Source organism: Brassica rapa, chromosome A07 (assembly GCF_000309985.2).
Source record: "Brassica rapa cultivar Chiifu-401-42 chromosome A07, CAAS_Brap_v3.01, whole genome shotgun sequence".
Taxonomy (NCBI): domain Eukaryota; kingdom Viridiplantae; phylum Streptophyta; class Magnoliopsida; order Brassicales; family Brassicaceae; genus Brassica; species Brassica rapa.
This window is the reverse complement of record NC_024801.2, coordinates 17760478-17776642: the sequence shown is the minus strand read 5'-3', so window position 1 is coordinate 17776642 and position 16165 is coordinate 17760478. Positions and strand designations below refer to the sequence as shown.

Genomic DNA, 16165 nt, shown 5'->3' with positions numbered 1-16165 from the left:
TTGTGAACACAAACGAATAAAATAATAATGAGCCACCCATGTTACACCAAAAGAACCAATCAATTGGACGGTCCGAATCCTATTAAGTTATCCTTGTGGTCTACCACAATAATAGAGTTGATGTCGACAAAACACAAATCATTAACAAAGACAACAACAATAACGTTAAACGTGGTCGAGGCGGTGCATTGTTTCCGAATATCATCCCGAAGAAATTGTTGTCACTATTGCTGCTGCTTCCTCTTGACGTACCACCTATAGCGCCCGTCCCTCCAGCGCCGCCGCCTCCATAACCAGAATAAGAATCGCCGCTCTGACCTTGATCATCCCTGCTCACCCCAAAAATCATTAGAATATGTTTTGCCTAAAAAATCGACCATGTTATGATAAAAAAGTCAAATGATGCATTAATGCGATTTAAAAGGTATAATGGATCCATTAAAAGTGGAATCATCTTTTTCTTCTTAAGGGTCCCATCTCTCTTAACTACATTTCCATGATAATTACATCATAACACCCAAAAATTTCTTGACTTTTTGCGTATTATAAAAGGACTATTAAAATGTAGATGCATCATCAATCATACATATCTTAATTAAAATTTTAAAATATGACAGACATTTCCCTAAATTGACAAAAAAACTTGAAAGAGTATAGTCTAAAAATAATTCAGACACTAGTCAAGTTGGTCGGTTCTCCAGGCAGACGATCACGTGCATCGTCTACTTAAGTTCTGGAATACTGCCAAATATCTAACGTCTGAAATGATATTCACTTTAATTTTCCAAAACTATGAGTTGGTTAGATTCTTTATAATTAAATCCAAATGATATTTTATCTTATAAATAATCAAGATGATTTTTTATTTCTTAATTGACTCGATATAATTTTAATAAACTGGCTTTTTGAAAAGATCACAAACAAACTCGACTTACAAAAATCTTTAGAGCATGATTATTTATAACATACACACTAGACTCTAAGTGTGACTGGTAGATAGTGGAGTAAATAGGAGTAAAAAAAATAGAGTAAATGGAAAGGAAGATAAAAGAATAAATAAGTAAAAAAGAAAACGTTGACAAAAAAAAAAAAAAGTAAAAAAGAAAACAGTAAGCAGCGTAACTTATTTTCTCTGGAAAAACAGTGTCTGACTGTATTGCAGGTATAGCGCAACAAAACTGGAGTAAAAGAATTTAACGTCCGTTTACTCTCCTTTTTCACCAATCAGGTAGAAAACAAGTACAAGATTTTAACGCCCATTTACTCTACTTTACACTGTTTATGAGACACAATTTTACTCTACATAAATGTAGTTAAACTCGGCGAGATAAATATTTTCATTTTTTTTTCTTCCTTATTTTTTCTCTCTCATTTACTCTCACTTACGCCACATGTTACCAATCACACTCACAGTGAGATAAAAAAGTAGCCTATTTACCCTTTTTTAAACAGTAACGAGCGCAAACAAAGATAACTTTTATTTTACCTGATTGGTAAAACATGAGCTGAACGTGGAGTAAATAGTCTTATCGCTAAAAGTGTGACTCTATTGATGACATTCAGTCAGACGCTTAAGAAAGAACTAAACTAAACACACAACAACAACAACAAAAGAAAAAAAAAAATACAGGTTCTTCAGTTCCTTAACTCGATGATGTTAGCAAATCATGCCCTAAACACGCGGTTTCACAGCTAATCTAATTAGTAACATTAAACATGGACATGAATGATGATCATGCACTTCACAATGTTTGGTATTTTCTGGTATTTTTCAAAGACCAAGCAAAAACACAATCATAAAAGTGAAAAAGTACCTGGGACCGCCGAAAACGCCAGCGTTTTGAGTGAGCTGGTCTACGAGAGCCGCAGCTTTAGGCTCAACACTCGAAGCTTTAGAGTACAGTGTGCTCACTCCTTCACCAGACGCCACAAAGAAAGCTCCGTTCTCCATCAAATCTCCTTCTGTTCTCCAGTTCCAATTCGCCCACTCACCATCGTCTGTCGAATCCACTCGCTTCGTCACCTGCTTCAACCAAAAAATCCCTCACAATCAGCTATATGTGCTTCACGCGCTACCGTGGAGCGTGGTATTAAAAAGAGTATTAAAAAGAGTGATGAAGAAGAAGAAAAGTGTGTGGACAGAGAGAAGCAGCCCACATGGCTGTCATACACTAATATTATACACATACCATCACTGTCTCACTACTCCTAGACCCAAAGCTTATAAAAATAAGATTCTTTTCATTCTTTTACCGTCTACACAATGGCACAATGCTGTTTCTTTTTTTTTGTCAACGGCACAATGCTGTTTCATTAAATAAAATTTTAAATATTGAAAGTATAAGATATTTTCATATACTTTTCACACCTAGCAGAAAGATTAACAACTGTCCATGTGAAAGATGAACTGGATTCAAAGGACCATCTTTACTAGCCAAAATGGACCAATGAGAACTCCTCATTACTCAATTGCAAAAAGAAAACTTAACTGGTAACAAGATCCTCCTAAAGTGATGCCAAAAAAAAAAAAGATCCTCCTAAAATCTCTCCATAAAACTAACTAAAACCCTAAAATGTTCAGAAACGATTAATCAAAAGCTACTCAAAATAATAAAAAAAGGAAAGATTTTGTTTTGTAAAATAAAAGGAAAGATCTTTCTATATGGTAATACAAAAACTTGTAATCAAAATCAAAGTCCATAGTAAAATTAAAATAGCCTAAAATCTCAAGCAAAGCTACTCAAAATAACCAAAAAAGGAAAGATCTTTCGATATGAGCAATCCAAAAACTTGTAATCAAAATCAAAGTCTAGTAAAACAGCCTAAAATCTCTATAACTAAAACCCTTCAAATTTCTGAAACATTTAAGCAAAAGCTACTCAAAATGACCAAAAAAGGAAAGATCTTTCGATATGGGTAACTCTAAAACTTTAAAAATCACCAAAGTTGACAAAGTTTACCTCTTTGGCGCTAGGATCAGAAGGAGCAGAGTAACGATTCCCTTGACTGTTAATAGTGGGATTACCACTACCACCAATAGCATACATCTTCCACGAAGTAAAATCATTATTCACGACATGAATATACCCTCTCCGACACCTGGGCATCCTCTGAACAAGCCCCTGTCCGAAATGATTAAACGCAATCGTCACCTGCATCCCCGTATCCAGCACGTACTTATCATCATGACCCAACAGCATCACCTCATCATGATGAGTGAAGTAATTATTCGATATCGTAATCGCCGTCGAGCCCAACACCACATCGATAAGCCCATCGGTGCAATGACTCAAGGAGCAGTGGTCGACCCAGATCTTCTGAGATCCGAAGATAGAGATCCCGTCGCCGTCGGATCTACCTCTCCTCCCGACTTTCGTGGGCGACGCGGCGACGACGGCGCCTCCGGAAGGTTTACAGTCGTAGATGTGGATGTTGTGGATGATGACGTGCTGCACGTACTGGATGGTTAGGCAGCCGTTGCCGGTGACGTGGACGGCGGCGCCGCGGCCGTCGATGGTCTTGTAGCTGTTGATGATGAGTTCTTGTTTTAAGCGGATGAACATGTTGGAGGAGAAGACGATCCAGAGGGGCTCTTCTTGGATGACGGCGTGACGGAGTGTTCCCGGAGTTGGGTTGGCGGGGTTGTTGTCGGAAGAGTCTGTGACGACGTAGATCCGGCCGTTTTTGCCGCCGAGGGTGCCGGAGCCGAAGCCGATAGAGCAGTCGGCGAGTCTTTGGCGGTTGGAGGACCAGTCGGAGGAGTCGCAGCGCCAGCAGTCGTCGATTGGGTTTCCGGTGCCGCAAGTGGAGGAGGAGGAGGAGGTGAGTTGTCTCCGTGAGAGGGATGCATTGATTGTACTGTGGGAAATGGAGGGAGAAGAAGAGAGTTTTGTTTATTTTCGAGGAAAATGTGGAGATTAGAGAGAGAGAGAGAGAGAGAAAGGATGTTGTTTTTTACCTTGTGACGTGGAGAGCGACGGAGTCAGGAGAAGGGTGTTGGTGAGGGAGAGTGAGGTTTAGTGGTTTAGTAGCTTCGAGAAGTGTGAAGAAGAAGAGGCAGAGCAGGAGAATGGAGATGGAGAAGTGAGGAGGATGCATCGTTAATGGCGGATTGAGTAGTACTTGCAGTGTGTTGAAAGTGTCAAAAGAAGAAGAATGTTGGTTGAGAAATGTGAGGAAGGAGAAGCAGAGAAGGATTTGGAATCCACATGAGAGAGAGAGAGAGAGAGAGAGCTACGAAGAAGAAGAAGATGTTCTCTCTCCTCTCTTTTTTTTTTCTTGCTTCTGCTGACTGCTGGAGACAGTGGATGGATAAAATGGGTCTTCGCTTGAGCTTTTTATTCTGTTTCGAGTTTTGAGCTTTCACTTTGTAACTAAGCCTGTACTCATATTGGGCCAATGGGCTTTAGTGGTTTATTATATTATATCCTTCGCATTATGTAGGTGTGTTTTAAAAATTAGATCAGTGCCCGGTTTTGTTCGGTTCAGCAAACTCGCACCAATCGGTTCAACAAACATCAACTAAATAAACTAAAATGAAAAACTCGATTATTGTCCTTAACTACAGTCTACAACCGAATATTTTCCAAATAATTTTTGCATTTCACTTAATTAGCCTAATAAATTGAGATTAAATATATTGGTTTAGCTAAAATATATTGGTTTATTTTTACAAAAATAGCTTTTAAAACGGAGTTTTGAGAATAGTGTTTCGATTTTAAAAAATAAAAAAAAAATATTAAAAAAAAAATTAAAAAAAATAATTATTTTATTATTTTTATCATTGAAAACTATTTTTGTAACAAAAATTTAAAAATGACTATCAAAAAAATTGTTTTAATAATATATACCGGAAACAAAATCGAATAACTCGAGTTCCGAACATAATCTCATATAAAAAAAAGTTCCGAACAGAATCAAAATATAATTCGGTTCAATTAGATATCATTTCCATAAGAACGAAAAATATAATATAAACCGGAAAAAACCGAAGCTTTTCTTGGTGCTCTCTCGGCGATTTGTGTCCTCTGTCACGGAGTTCGGTTAAGACTTTTGAGCCATCACTTGATAACCTACAGGCTTAGTTCTGTTTGGAAACAAGTTTTATCATATCCCCCTCTCGCGTTACGTATGTGTGGCTAATAAATCATTACTCTTTTCAATTTCCACAATTCCAAATCCGGAAAAAAATGGCTCTCCGATCTATCAAAACGCCGTCTGTAACTCCAACCGCCGCCGTCTCCTCCTCAGTTATCAACAAACCACAGTCTCACAGATTCGTCTCCAAACCGTCGGCATCACTCGCCGTCCACAACCTCCACCAACCGATCTCCATCACCCGTTCGAATCTCCTACCCAAACTCAAACCATCATCTCCCGCCGCGAAGTTCCGGTGCTCGGCGTCGGCGGCGCTCACGCCGCAGCTGAGAGATACGCTGGAGAAGCTGGTGAACTCGGAGAAAGTCGTGTTGTTCATGAAAGGAACGAGAGATTTCCCGATGTGCGGATTCTCGAACACGGTGGTGCAGATCCTGAAGAATCTGAACGTGCCTTTCGAAGACGTGAACATTCTGGAGAACGAGATGCTGAGGCAAGGGCTGAAAGAGTACTCCAATTGGCCCACGTTTCCTCAGCTCTACATCGGCGGCGAGTTCTTCGGTGGTTGTGACATCACTCTCGAGGCGTTTCAGAGTGGGGAGTTGCAGGAGGTGGTTGAAAGAGCTATTTGTTCTTGAAGCTGATTGGTACTTTGTATTTGGTTTGGTTGTTGATGCTTGGATTTGGGTTTTGTAATGATGTTATTAATTATCTCTTATGTCCTGAACCAAAGGCTTCTATGATGGAAGCACTATGTGCATGGAACTCTTGGCATTACAAAAGTCTTCTTGATGTCTTAAGAGTTTATGGTTGGTGGTAACGTAAGAGACATATTGTATGATGGAACTAGCTATAGGACAATAGTACCGTTATGTGCCTGAAACTCTGTACTTTTCAAGTCTTAAGTGAGTCTCCTTGTTGATTTGATCCTTTTTATGTGTTCTTTTATTTTCTTTCATTCTTATGATTTGCATTCAATCTGTGAAGATTCCAGTAAGTTCGTGAGTAGTATTATATTATACATTTATTATCTGACTATAGGAGAGGAGAGTCATGGGTTGTTGTGTGTGCTCATTCTTGAAGATGGGTCTGAAATGAGAAACCAAGTTTAAGAGACGTAGTTCCAAGGATTCTTACCAAATTCACTAGTATCTGAAAATTTCCTGATAGGTTGCTTGCTTGCTGGTATGTGCTTTGAAACAAATGATCAGGCTAGGTCTTTACAATCACTCTACTTTAGTGCATGGCCTACAGAAACGATGGTCATATGCACAACCACTCTCTACTTTAGTGATGATCATGTGCACAATGATCCTTAGGTAACAACATTTCTCAATCTAATCTTGTTCAAAATCCCTCCTTGATGTTGCTTGCGTTGATCTTTTCAAAAGACTACACTTTCCGATATTTAAACTCCAATTTTTTTAAAAAAAAATCTGTCTGGTTAGAAAAGATATTTTAAACCAGTTGGTGCATACTGGGTTGTAAGGGAAGACCACGATTTTTCTTGGCGCTCTAAATTTTTTAACCTTTGCAGTGGATAAATGGCAAAAAGGTAATTATGTGGATTCGGTCTGTGTCTGAACCACACAGAGCAGATAGAGATATCTACGAGAGACAGAACAAGAGATAGAGAATCCACGTGGCCCAATGAAAAAGCCACGCGGGCTCTCTCTACCCAATCACAATCTGAGTTTAGATTCGCTTCTCTCAAAACCTTACTTATACGATCACTCTTACACACTGACAACATCCAAAACACCTCTCTCTCGTTCACATCTTTCTTCTTTGTGGTAAACAGAAAGGGAGTTAGAGAGAGAGAACAATGGCGTCGAACTCGCTCATGAGCTGCGGCATCGCCGCCGTCTACCCTTCTCTTCTTTCTTCTTCAAAGTCTAAGTTCGTCTCCGCCGGAGTTCCTCTCCCCAACGCCGGGAACGTTGGCCGTGTCAGAATGGCTGCTCACTGGATGCCCGGCGAGCCAAGACCAGCTTACCTCGACGGTTCTGCTCCTGGGTACGCAAATCACATCTCTCAACTCTGTTAGATGTGTGTCAAAAAGAAAATGAAATCACTTTTGATGCTTATATATTGGCTTTGACTGCATCATTAGAAGGCTGTTTCAAGCTTCAGTCTTTAAGTTACCTTATGCTTCACGTTTCAGAAATTAGTCTCCTTTACTCTGTTTCTTGCGTACTACGAAACCCTTTATATGAGTCTCTAGAGAGAGAGAAATGAATGAAACCCTTTAGATCTCTCAACTCAGTGAGATGATCATATTTGGGTTTTGACTGAAACATTCGTACTACGAAACCTTTTAGATGTGTGTCTAGAGAGAGAAATGATTGAAACCCTTTTTGATGACATAAAGGCTCTGACTTTAAGATTGGTGGCAGTTTTGATAAGTTTCAGTTTTTGAGCTAACGTGTTACAAATATGTGCAGGGACTTTGGGTTTGACCCACTTGGACTTGGAGAGGTTCCAGAGAACCTTGAGAGGTACAAAGAATCAGAGCTCATCCACTGTAGATGGGCTATGCTCGCTGTTGTAAGTTTCAATATTTACTTCAATATCCAACCTTTTAGTATTTTTTTTCTTGAAAGTTTTGATCTAATGAAAAAAATGGCTTTATGATTGTAGCCAGGGATTTTGGTACCAGAGGCTTTGGGATATGGGAACTGGGTTAAGGCTCAGGAATGGGCAGCAGTACCTGGAGGACAAGCCACTTACTTGGGGAACCCAGTCCCTTGGGGTACTTTGCCCACAATCTTGGCTATAGAGTTCTTAGCTATTGCCTTTGTTGAGCACCAAAGGAGTATGGAGAAGGACCCTGAGAAAAAAAAGTACCCGGGAGGTGCATTTGACCCTCTCGGATACTCCAAAGACCCAAAGAAGTTCGAGGAGTTGAAAGTTAAAGAGATCAAGAACGGTAAACAAACACACGCACATCTTGCCTTTCTTGATCATTTTTAGTAAAATGTATATCTAATGTTATGTGTTGTTTTTGTTGGGTGTGTCAGGGCGGCTTGCACTGTTGGCGTTTGTAGGCTTCTGTGTGCAACAATCGGCCTACCCAGGCACAGGACCATTGGAGAACTTGGCTACTCACTTGGCCGATCCATGGCACAAAAACATTGGCGATATTGTTATCCCTTTGAACTGATGACTTGTAAAAAAGATAGTAATATATCCTATGAGCTTTGTGTATCAAAACTCTGTGTTATGAAAGACACATTGTGAAACCTGCGTTTTGTTGAATTCTATGTGATTAAAACCTTTTGAATCAGTTTAGGAACTCAAATGTGGTTGTGGTATTAACTAGTAATATCAGATTCCTGATGCTTCTTTGAAACGAAGTTTGCATCATTAAGATCTTTGCAACCCAATGAAAGGAAAAATTGAGGTCGGTTATCTACATCATATAAAAGTTGTCAGACTTTGAGATACAATAGTCAATCACGTATTATCAACTCCATGCTAGAAGAAAATTGGTAGTTGTTGATAGTCAATAGTCTCTGAGTTTTCTTTATACCTGACATGATGAATACACTATTTCTGTTATACCAATTTAGATCTAGAAGAACCACACGAGCTATATTTTACCTAATCTATATTTTAGTTTAAGTTTTTAATATTTTGATGTTGACTGCTTGTAAAACAAGGTACTCTATGATCTTTACTTTGTTATATATCAACCAAAACAATACGATCTAATTTCGTAGAACAAAGAAATATAGAGTTAAAAACAAGGAAATGAAAATTGAATTATATCTTTTTTTTTAATTCAAAATTTTATAATCTTTTGTAACGGAACTCATCGTGGATTACAAAAGCCGGCAGAAAATAGTAATATCTCCGGAAGCAATAGCTCAAAAGAGGGAGATAATAACAATGAGGTAGGATAATACGAAAAAAAAACATTAGAAAGCCACATGTACTAAAGTTGGAACTGATGGACTGATCATAACTCGCAGTCAAGCCCAACCCTGAAGGTACACCACCAAGTCAAAACAAGCGCACCATCAGGACAAGCATGTGCGAGGATAAACTTACATCAACACCAGAGACTGTTGTAAACCGGAGCCAAGGAAGAACTAAATCAAAATTAAACACCTAGGCTCAAGGACACAAGAACTTTGAAATGCTAACAGAAAACGCATTAAATAAATTATATTACAACATGTGACAAAATTTCATAAGTTCTCTTCCTATATAGTTTTTTTTTTTTTTTTACAAACTCTTCCTATATAGTTGATCTTTCCTAATCACATACACGTAGGATTGTGAAAGAAAGTTCTGCTACATTATTTGTTTTATCGTATACCCGTGGGGCTTGCTTCAATTTTCTCTCATTGACCCAGCCCAACATAGATCTACTAGATTATAGTTGATATAAATTCATTGTTGCTCATTTAACCAACAAAGTAAACAATTAAATTAATTTAATTTCTATTTTGGTTATTATTTTTATTTAGTTTAATGATATAATAGAATAAAAATGAGTTAACTGTATTTGTATTTATAGAATAAATTGTTTCTTTTTTTTGTTCATCGCTCTATTTTTCAATTTAAAAATAATATACTATTGAAGCAAACTTCAACTCTATTATAAAGTTATTCTATTTTAAAGCAAAAAATAGAATCAACCATTAGAAATAATGACAAAAATTCCCCCCAATTCCTCAAACAACTCTAGAAAAAGGGTGTCTTCACAGCTATTTCCTTCCCATCGTAAAGCTTTTCCTAAAGACATCATAGTTGCAGTTGCAGGCAATGATATAAAGAACAAGAAACACCAAAGCTAAGAATAGCCAATCGAGATAACCAAATCTTTTAGCTAAAAGACCGATCCTTACTCGACCAGGGGTCTTGTGTGAACATACACTCGTTTTTGTATCTCTATGCTGTTGCCTCTCTTCAGAAGCTTCCATGGAACCTTGTGACGTCTTCGATACTAGAGATTTTGATCTATTTGAAATCCTTGGTTACAGATCTCACGTATATATCTGTCTGATTCAAGAAGTGTTCGTGGTGATAAACTACTTTAGAAATTATTACTAGATCTTCACAAACTAATTTATTTCTGTTTTGAAAACTAAGAGCCAAATATTCTGTATCTTGATCTGTCTCGAAAATGAAAATAAAAATATAGAAAATATTTTATTTTCTCTGCAGGGTTCATGTCCTAATAGTGGTTATAATAGCTAAAGCAACAAAGAGCTTGTTGCTCTATTCACTGGACATCTTCTCTCCAGCCAAGTCTTCAACAGTAAGGCTAAGAGAATCCATGGATCCTTTCTTGAACTCTTCCCCTTGAGCAGCAAGAAACTCCTCCACGCTCCCCGGCTCTCCAAACCAACCACGACGGTCTGCAATCAAATGTAGATTATCACACCCTTCACACCGTACAACCACAACTCCCTTCTCGTATGACTCTCTGCTCGCCATCTTCATTGATCGTGTCTCACAGACCTTGCAAGTAAAGACCATCATGAAGTCATGCCTCGGGTTTATTTTCAACTGGGACTTGTACTTCACAATCAGTTCCTCAGAGGCCGTTGCAGGGGAGGTATAGGGAGCCTTGGAAAGTTCAACAGCAGAGTTTGAAGAGTTGCAGCAGCCATTGGTTGCTGCAGTTTCACTAAAGTGCCTCTGTAGTAATCCCCCATAAGCATAATCTCTGCTCAAGAGTGACTTTGATTGCGCAAGCTTGCCTGCTAAGATCATTTTTTAAAATGAGACGGCCATTGTTACTAGCAGCTAAAACAGTCAGTGCACAACAACAGGCAAGCAGAGGAAACTCCAAGGTAAGAGATCTCAGAACAACTTTTGCACATCAGAACAACTATTACTCCTTATGAAACAGAGTAAATACGATGATAGCGGCTAGTCGGGTGAGAAGATTGTGACAGTTACGCAGCTTGGAGATAAAGAAAAAAATGATACCTTGAAACAGAGGAACACGAGGTTGTTGGTTAGTGAGGTAGACAGACAAAGCTCGTTTCAAACTAAGAAACCTAGCGGCCATTTATGAGAGATCCTGTTTGTAATCTTCGGCGAGAAGTTGAGAACAGAGAGGAACGGAACTTAAAGCTTCTAATTTCGTGAAATTTAGGAAATGGGTTTAAGGAAAAACCTAAACTTTATTAGATCAGTTTTTGTTGTGGTCAAAACCGATTTTTTTTTTTCTTTTTTTTTTCTTTTCTTTTAGTTCTTTTTGTAATTATTTTCCCACTGATAAATATTTAACTTTTTTTTTTAATTTTCAATGATTCATCCCGAGTTCTAACCCCCACTTCAATGTAATTGACAAAAAAGATTTTTAATAATTAATATTTTAAATCGTAATAGACACCTCAACAATACGTAAGCTTCCATTAATTACATGTCATTATCTTTCAACATTTGACTAACGGAAAATATGTCAATATTATTAGTTTGTGTATAAAATTTAAAATAAATATATTTTGATGTATGTTTTAGCACATGTCTATCAGTGTATGTATTGATCGGGATCGTAGCTCTTTATACTCTCAAGTGGAAAGTTGATCATCCGAAATTCAGCAAACTAATAAAATAGAGCAATATAAAGTTAAGAAGTAGACATAGATATAAGAGAAGTAGCATTTCAAAGTTGGCCCACAAGTCACATTCAAACCCTCACTTCACCAAGCAAGAATTCGATACTACAGTCTACATGCCACTAGCTAGGTTCCAACACAATACATAAAAGCCGCTATTTATTTTCTTCTCTTTGCTAATTGAGTAAATCCAAATTTAAACGTGAGACTGGCTCCTGAAGGACCCGAGAGCCTTCACCGCACCAGCCCTCAACACAAACTGATGGTAGAAAGCCGCAAGGGCTGCACCCGCAAACGGACCAACCCAAAATATCCACTGTAAAGAAAAAGGAGAAAACGTTAATAAAATCTTGTCAAAGAAAATAAGATCAAAGAGGAAGAAATAAAATATTATAGATTGTAACACGAACATGATGGTCCCAAGCTTGGTCCTTGTTGTAGATGATTGCAGCTCCAAGACTTCTTGCTGGGTTAATGCCAGTGCCCGTGATTGGGATTGTAGCTAAGTGAACAATGAATACCGCAAATCCAATTGGTAATGGAGCCAATACCTTCAGTTACCACATCATCAACAATAACAAAAGATACATGTTACTAAATCACGAGACAGGTAGTGTAGACTCCAAATATTATTAATATAGTTATGTTTGTGTCTCAAAGTTTTAGAGAAGGATACGTGGTTGCAAATGGACCTTGGGACCATTTTCAAAGAAAAGGACATTCATGTATGATGCAGAAAGGCGTGAAAGACAAAAAGTGTTGATGACAATGTCCACTTTTGTCGTTTGTTATAGTGAAGAATCTGAAACTAGGCTAGAACAAAATATATACATAATATCTAATTCTTTTCATAATATCTTGTTCGGTTATCGGCACGGATCCAATATCCAAATATACATAAGTTTGCAGCAAAAATCATTTACTAAACAAAACGTTATATTTTTAGACCATAATAGTACTGGTTCCAAGCATAGCGAGATAGAATATCGTTAGGACTCCTATAAAATTAATGGTTAATAAGTATATTTTATTACTCCCAAGTTAATTAAGATAAATATATGTATTGATCAAAAAATGTTTCAACTCCAGAAATTTCATGGTCGGCCATGTTTTTGGACGTAGATGATAATCATGATAGATTGATATTAGTGTGTCCACCCCAATAAATGCATATTATTCATCTCTATGCTGTTTAATACTAGTACTACTTTGGTGATGATATCATAGTGGGCTGTATAGCCGTATAGGACACGGAAATTCTACGTATTCCATTAATGCGGTGTATTTCGGAATGACCTAACAACGAGACTCTCTTTATCACGTCCTCGTAATTAACTAAACAAAACGGGAATAGTGAGCTTACAGGGACGTGAGAGTCACGCGCACTCCTCTTGGGGTCAGTGGCGGAGAAGACGGTGTAGACTAAGACGAATGTACCGATGATCTCGGCGGCAACACCGGTGCCGATGCTATAACCATGTGTGAGACCGTTTGCGCCACCACCGTAGCGGGTGTAGTAAGAAGACTGGAAGGACTTAACCAAAGCCACACCGCAAATTGCACCGAGGCACTGAGCCACCATGTACATTACTGCTCTCACCAACGTCACTTTCCGAGCCAAGAACAGCCCAAACGTCACGGCCGGGTTTATATGTCCACCTGGACCATTAAAATAAGTTGAACTAAAACATTGACGCGAGCTTAAAGACAAAACAAAACCGAATTTTATTACAATTGAATATTATATTGTTTACTAATACACAATATATTTCAAAAGATTTTTGGTGCTTTACAATATTACATTTTATAATATTTCTATATCATTTTTTTAATTTCACTGAAAACTGTTTTATTAATTATATAGTATAAGAAAATTAATTGAAAAATTGTAATGTCTGTTTTAATAATTATGAAACAGAGGAAAAAATGTAAAACACACTAAATTAATTAGAGAAATAGGAACCAACCAGAGATTCCGACAGTGCAGTAGACAAGGATGAAGATCATGCCACCAAAGGCCCAAGCGATGCCGAGTACACCAACACCTGCACACTGGTCAGGGTTAAGGGCTGGATCGGTCTGGCTCTTGTAACCAATGACAGTCATAACGGTGACATAGAGGAAGAGGAGAGTGGCTATGAACTCAGCTATGAGAGCTCTGTAAAAAGACCACCTCCCAAGCTCAGTAGCGTCGAACAGAGGTTCAGGTGGTGGATCTTGATAGTCTTTTCCGGAGAACGATCCCTTCTCTCCAGCCACATCTTTCGTCATTGTTCTTTTTCTTCACCGAAACTAAGAGTATGTCTCGGTAATCTTTAAGAGAGAGAGATTGAGAGAGAGAACTGAATGTGGTGTAGGACTTTGCGACTCGGTGAAGGGTATTTATGGGCAGATGTGACGAGGCTTTGGGCTCTGTTTTCTTTGTTTTTTATTTTACATTTTGGTTGTTGTTATTAAGATACATTTTTAAGGTTTTGGAATGATGGCAACGAACGGAGCTGATTAATTTGATGTAGATTAGACTGTTTTTCTATCAATTATTTATCAGTTTTAGTATTTGCTGGAATGGACAAACAATGAACAGTCTAATGCAACAAAAAAAATGATAAAGAAATAAACACTAATCCGTGTCCGGTTCAGAAACAATGCACTAATCTGCAAAACATTAGTCGGTTTGGCTTGTTATGACGTAATATCACCATTCAATTTAGGATTCTGGTAAAAGAGGTATATTTTTCTTGTGACTATAAAAAAGAACTAAAAATCGTAGTAATCAGTTGACCCAAAATTCCATTATATAAAAAAACTACGTAATTTTTAAAGCTTTACTTCATAATACTTTCGAAGAGTATTGCTTAATATACTTTTTGTAATTACAAATTAAAGAAAAATTACTGGCATATTGGTAATTAGCATATACTAGCTAGACCTAGCTAGATGGATTGGAAGAGATGACCACCCAACTACATTGAACACATGGCCACATTGATGTTTTCCAACGAAACATGACATGTTACATGTACAAGATATGCCAAAGAGAATTACTTGAGTAATATTTAACATTTAAAGTGTAAATCCTCTTTTGACCAAAAAAGGGGTATAGAACTATAGATCCTCTTATTAAAAGAGAAACTGGATTCCATATTCATCAGAGAAAAAAAATTTATACCCATAACAACTGATTGATTATGATTTGTTATATATTGTTGTGAAAAGAAACAAACACATCCTTGCATGCGCGTGAAACAAGATGAGATATCTTCGTCTTTTATTCTAAAAAAATAATAGAAGAGATTCTGAACAGCTGTTGGAGAACATAAAAGAAGTATATCAGAGAGATACAATTATGAGAATTAACTTTATGATTACATTGGGATTGAAAGTTCCTATCGCGACTACCAAAAAACGAACATAATCTTGGTAAATCCGGTATGATTGAATAGAATTAGGTGTCAAGAAACAATATCACCAATTGTAAGGTAAACATGTGAATCAATATACTTAAAGAAGATGAAGAATCATGCGATGGTTAAAATTGGGGAAGATGAACAATAATTTGTGTCATATGTTCCATTCTATTTTATAAGTATAGTATAGTATGATACACTTTTCATCTTCTTCATTTTCAAATCGTATCTCTTTCCCTGCCTACTGATTCTTCTCCTTCACTACTCCATTGGTTCCAATGTTTTTTCTCCGACACTGTCGCCACTCTCCGACGACAACTCCATCAACTCTTCTCCTAATTGTATTACCTCATACACCTCATGATTCTCCTCATTCATTACTTCAACAGCTCTATCTCTGGTTACTGCATTGCAAATATAATATTTGTTTTTTTTTCTACTTTGTTTAGAGAGCGTATAATAAAAATATGATTTTATAATAAATAAACTTGTGTTATGTTATGTTAGTGTATCATTACTATGAATCAATTAATTTATTTTATTGATTAAAATTAATCATTTACTAATGAAAATATATTATGATTTTATTATTAAAAACTAAAGATGATCAAGATGAAGTTAAATATTGTTAACCTAGCCAAACAGAGGCTATTCTATTTATCAAACAATATAATCTGTTATAACATTCCTCCGTCGCGTAGAACCATCACATTTACCTCTTTTTAGTTTATATATAATTAATCTTCTGATATTGATATGGATCGAGTTTTATATACTATTTTTTTACTAAATATAGTATAGTATAACAAATTAGTTATACATGACACGTCAAATGCACGGGAACACATGAAAATAGAGTTTTCTGTCAATTTTTGAACTAAATTGACACATTTTTCAATAAAATCCTCACATCGTTAGATATTTAATTTATTTCTCCTTTATATATATATATATATTACAAATTCACCCTATTAAAAATAATTATTATAAATAAGTATACTTGTTATAAATAACAATTTATTTTATTTAATAGATATTCATCTTGATAAACTTTTTTTTTGAAACTTCATGGTGATAAAA

The 16165-nt window shown here is 36.9% G+C and overlaps 5 protein-coding genes across 7 annotated transcripts; 2 read left to right on the top strand and 3 right to left on the bottom strand.

The window, feature by feature from the left end:
* LOC103829999 (probable pectate lyase 13) lies at positions 1–4324 on the bottom strand. Its single transcript, XM_009105694.3, has 4 exons — positions 3959–4324; positions 2961–3858; positions 1815–2023; positions 1–329 (listed from the first exon to the last, which is right to left on the bottom strand). Exons 1-4 carry the CDS (start codon positions 4096–4098, stop codon positions 101–103), a joined length of 1476 nt encoding a protein of 491 aa, XP_009103942.1. The 5' UTR covers positions 4099–4324; the 3' UTR covers positions 1–100.
* Positions 4325–5087: 763 nt separating this feature from the next.
* On the top strand, positions 5088–6026 carry LOC103829998 (monothiol glutaredoxin-S14, chloroplastic-like). Its single transcript, XM_009105693.3, has one exon. The coding sequence runs from the start codon at positions 5190–5192 to the stop codon at positions 5733–5735; it is 546 nt and encodes a 181-aa protein (XP_009103941.1). The 5' UTR covers positions 5088–5189; the 3' UTR covers positions 5736–6026.
* Positions 6027–6832: 806 nt separating this feature from the next.
* LOC103829997 (chlorophyll a-b binding protein 6, chloroplastic) lies at positions 6833–8383 on the top strand. Of its 2 annotated transcripts, none has more exons than XM_009105692.3 (4): positions 6833–7113; positions 7542–7644; positions 7738–7884; positions 7952–8005. In XM_009105692.3, the coding sequence occupies exons 1-4, from the start codon at positions 6923–6925 to the stop codon at positions 8003–8005; spliced, it is 495 nt and encodes a 164-aa protein (XP_009103940.1). In that variant the 5' UTR covers positions 6833–6922. The 2 variants fall into 2 exon arrangements, with proteins under 2 accessions (XP_009103940.1, XP_009103939.1); XM_009105691.3 differs by adding an exon at positions 8118–8383 and having other exon boundaries at positions 6835–7113; positions 7738–8026.
* A 1775-nt stretch (positions 8384–10158) lies between these two features.
* Positions 10159–11402, bottom strand: LOC103829996. Of its 2 annotated transcripts, none has more exons than XM_009105688.3 (2): positions 11044–11402; positions 10159–10814 (listed from the first exon to the last, which is right to left on the bottom strand). In XM_009105688.3, exons 1-2 carry the CDS (start codon positions 11123–11125, stop codon positions 10327–10329), a joined length of 570 nt encoding a protein of 189 aa, XP_009103936.1. In that variant the 5' UTR covers positions 11126–11402; the 3' UTR covers positions 10159–10326. The 2 variants fall into 2 exon arrangements, with proteins under 2 accessions (XP_009103936.1, XP_009103937.1); XM_009105689.3 differs by having other exon boundaries at positions 10159–10811.
* Positions 11403–11646: 244 nt separating this feature from the next.
* LOC103829995 (probable aquaporin PIP2-5) lies at positions 11647–14082 on the bottom strand. Its single transcript, XM_009105687.3, has 4 exons — positions 13646–14082; positions 13042–13337; positions 12089–12229; positions 11647–11994 (listed from the first exon to the last, which is right to left on the bottom strand). Exons 1-4 carry the CDS (start codon positions 13947–13949, stop codon positions 11875–11877), a joined length of 861 nt encoding a protein of 286 aa, XP_009103935.2. The 5' UTR covers positions 13950–14082; the 3' UTR covers positions 11647–11874.
* Positions 14083–16165: the final 2083 nt, after the last annotated feature.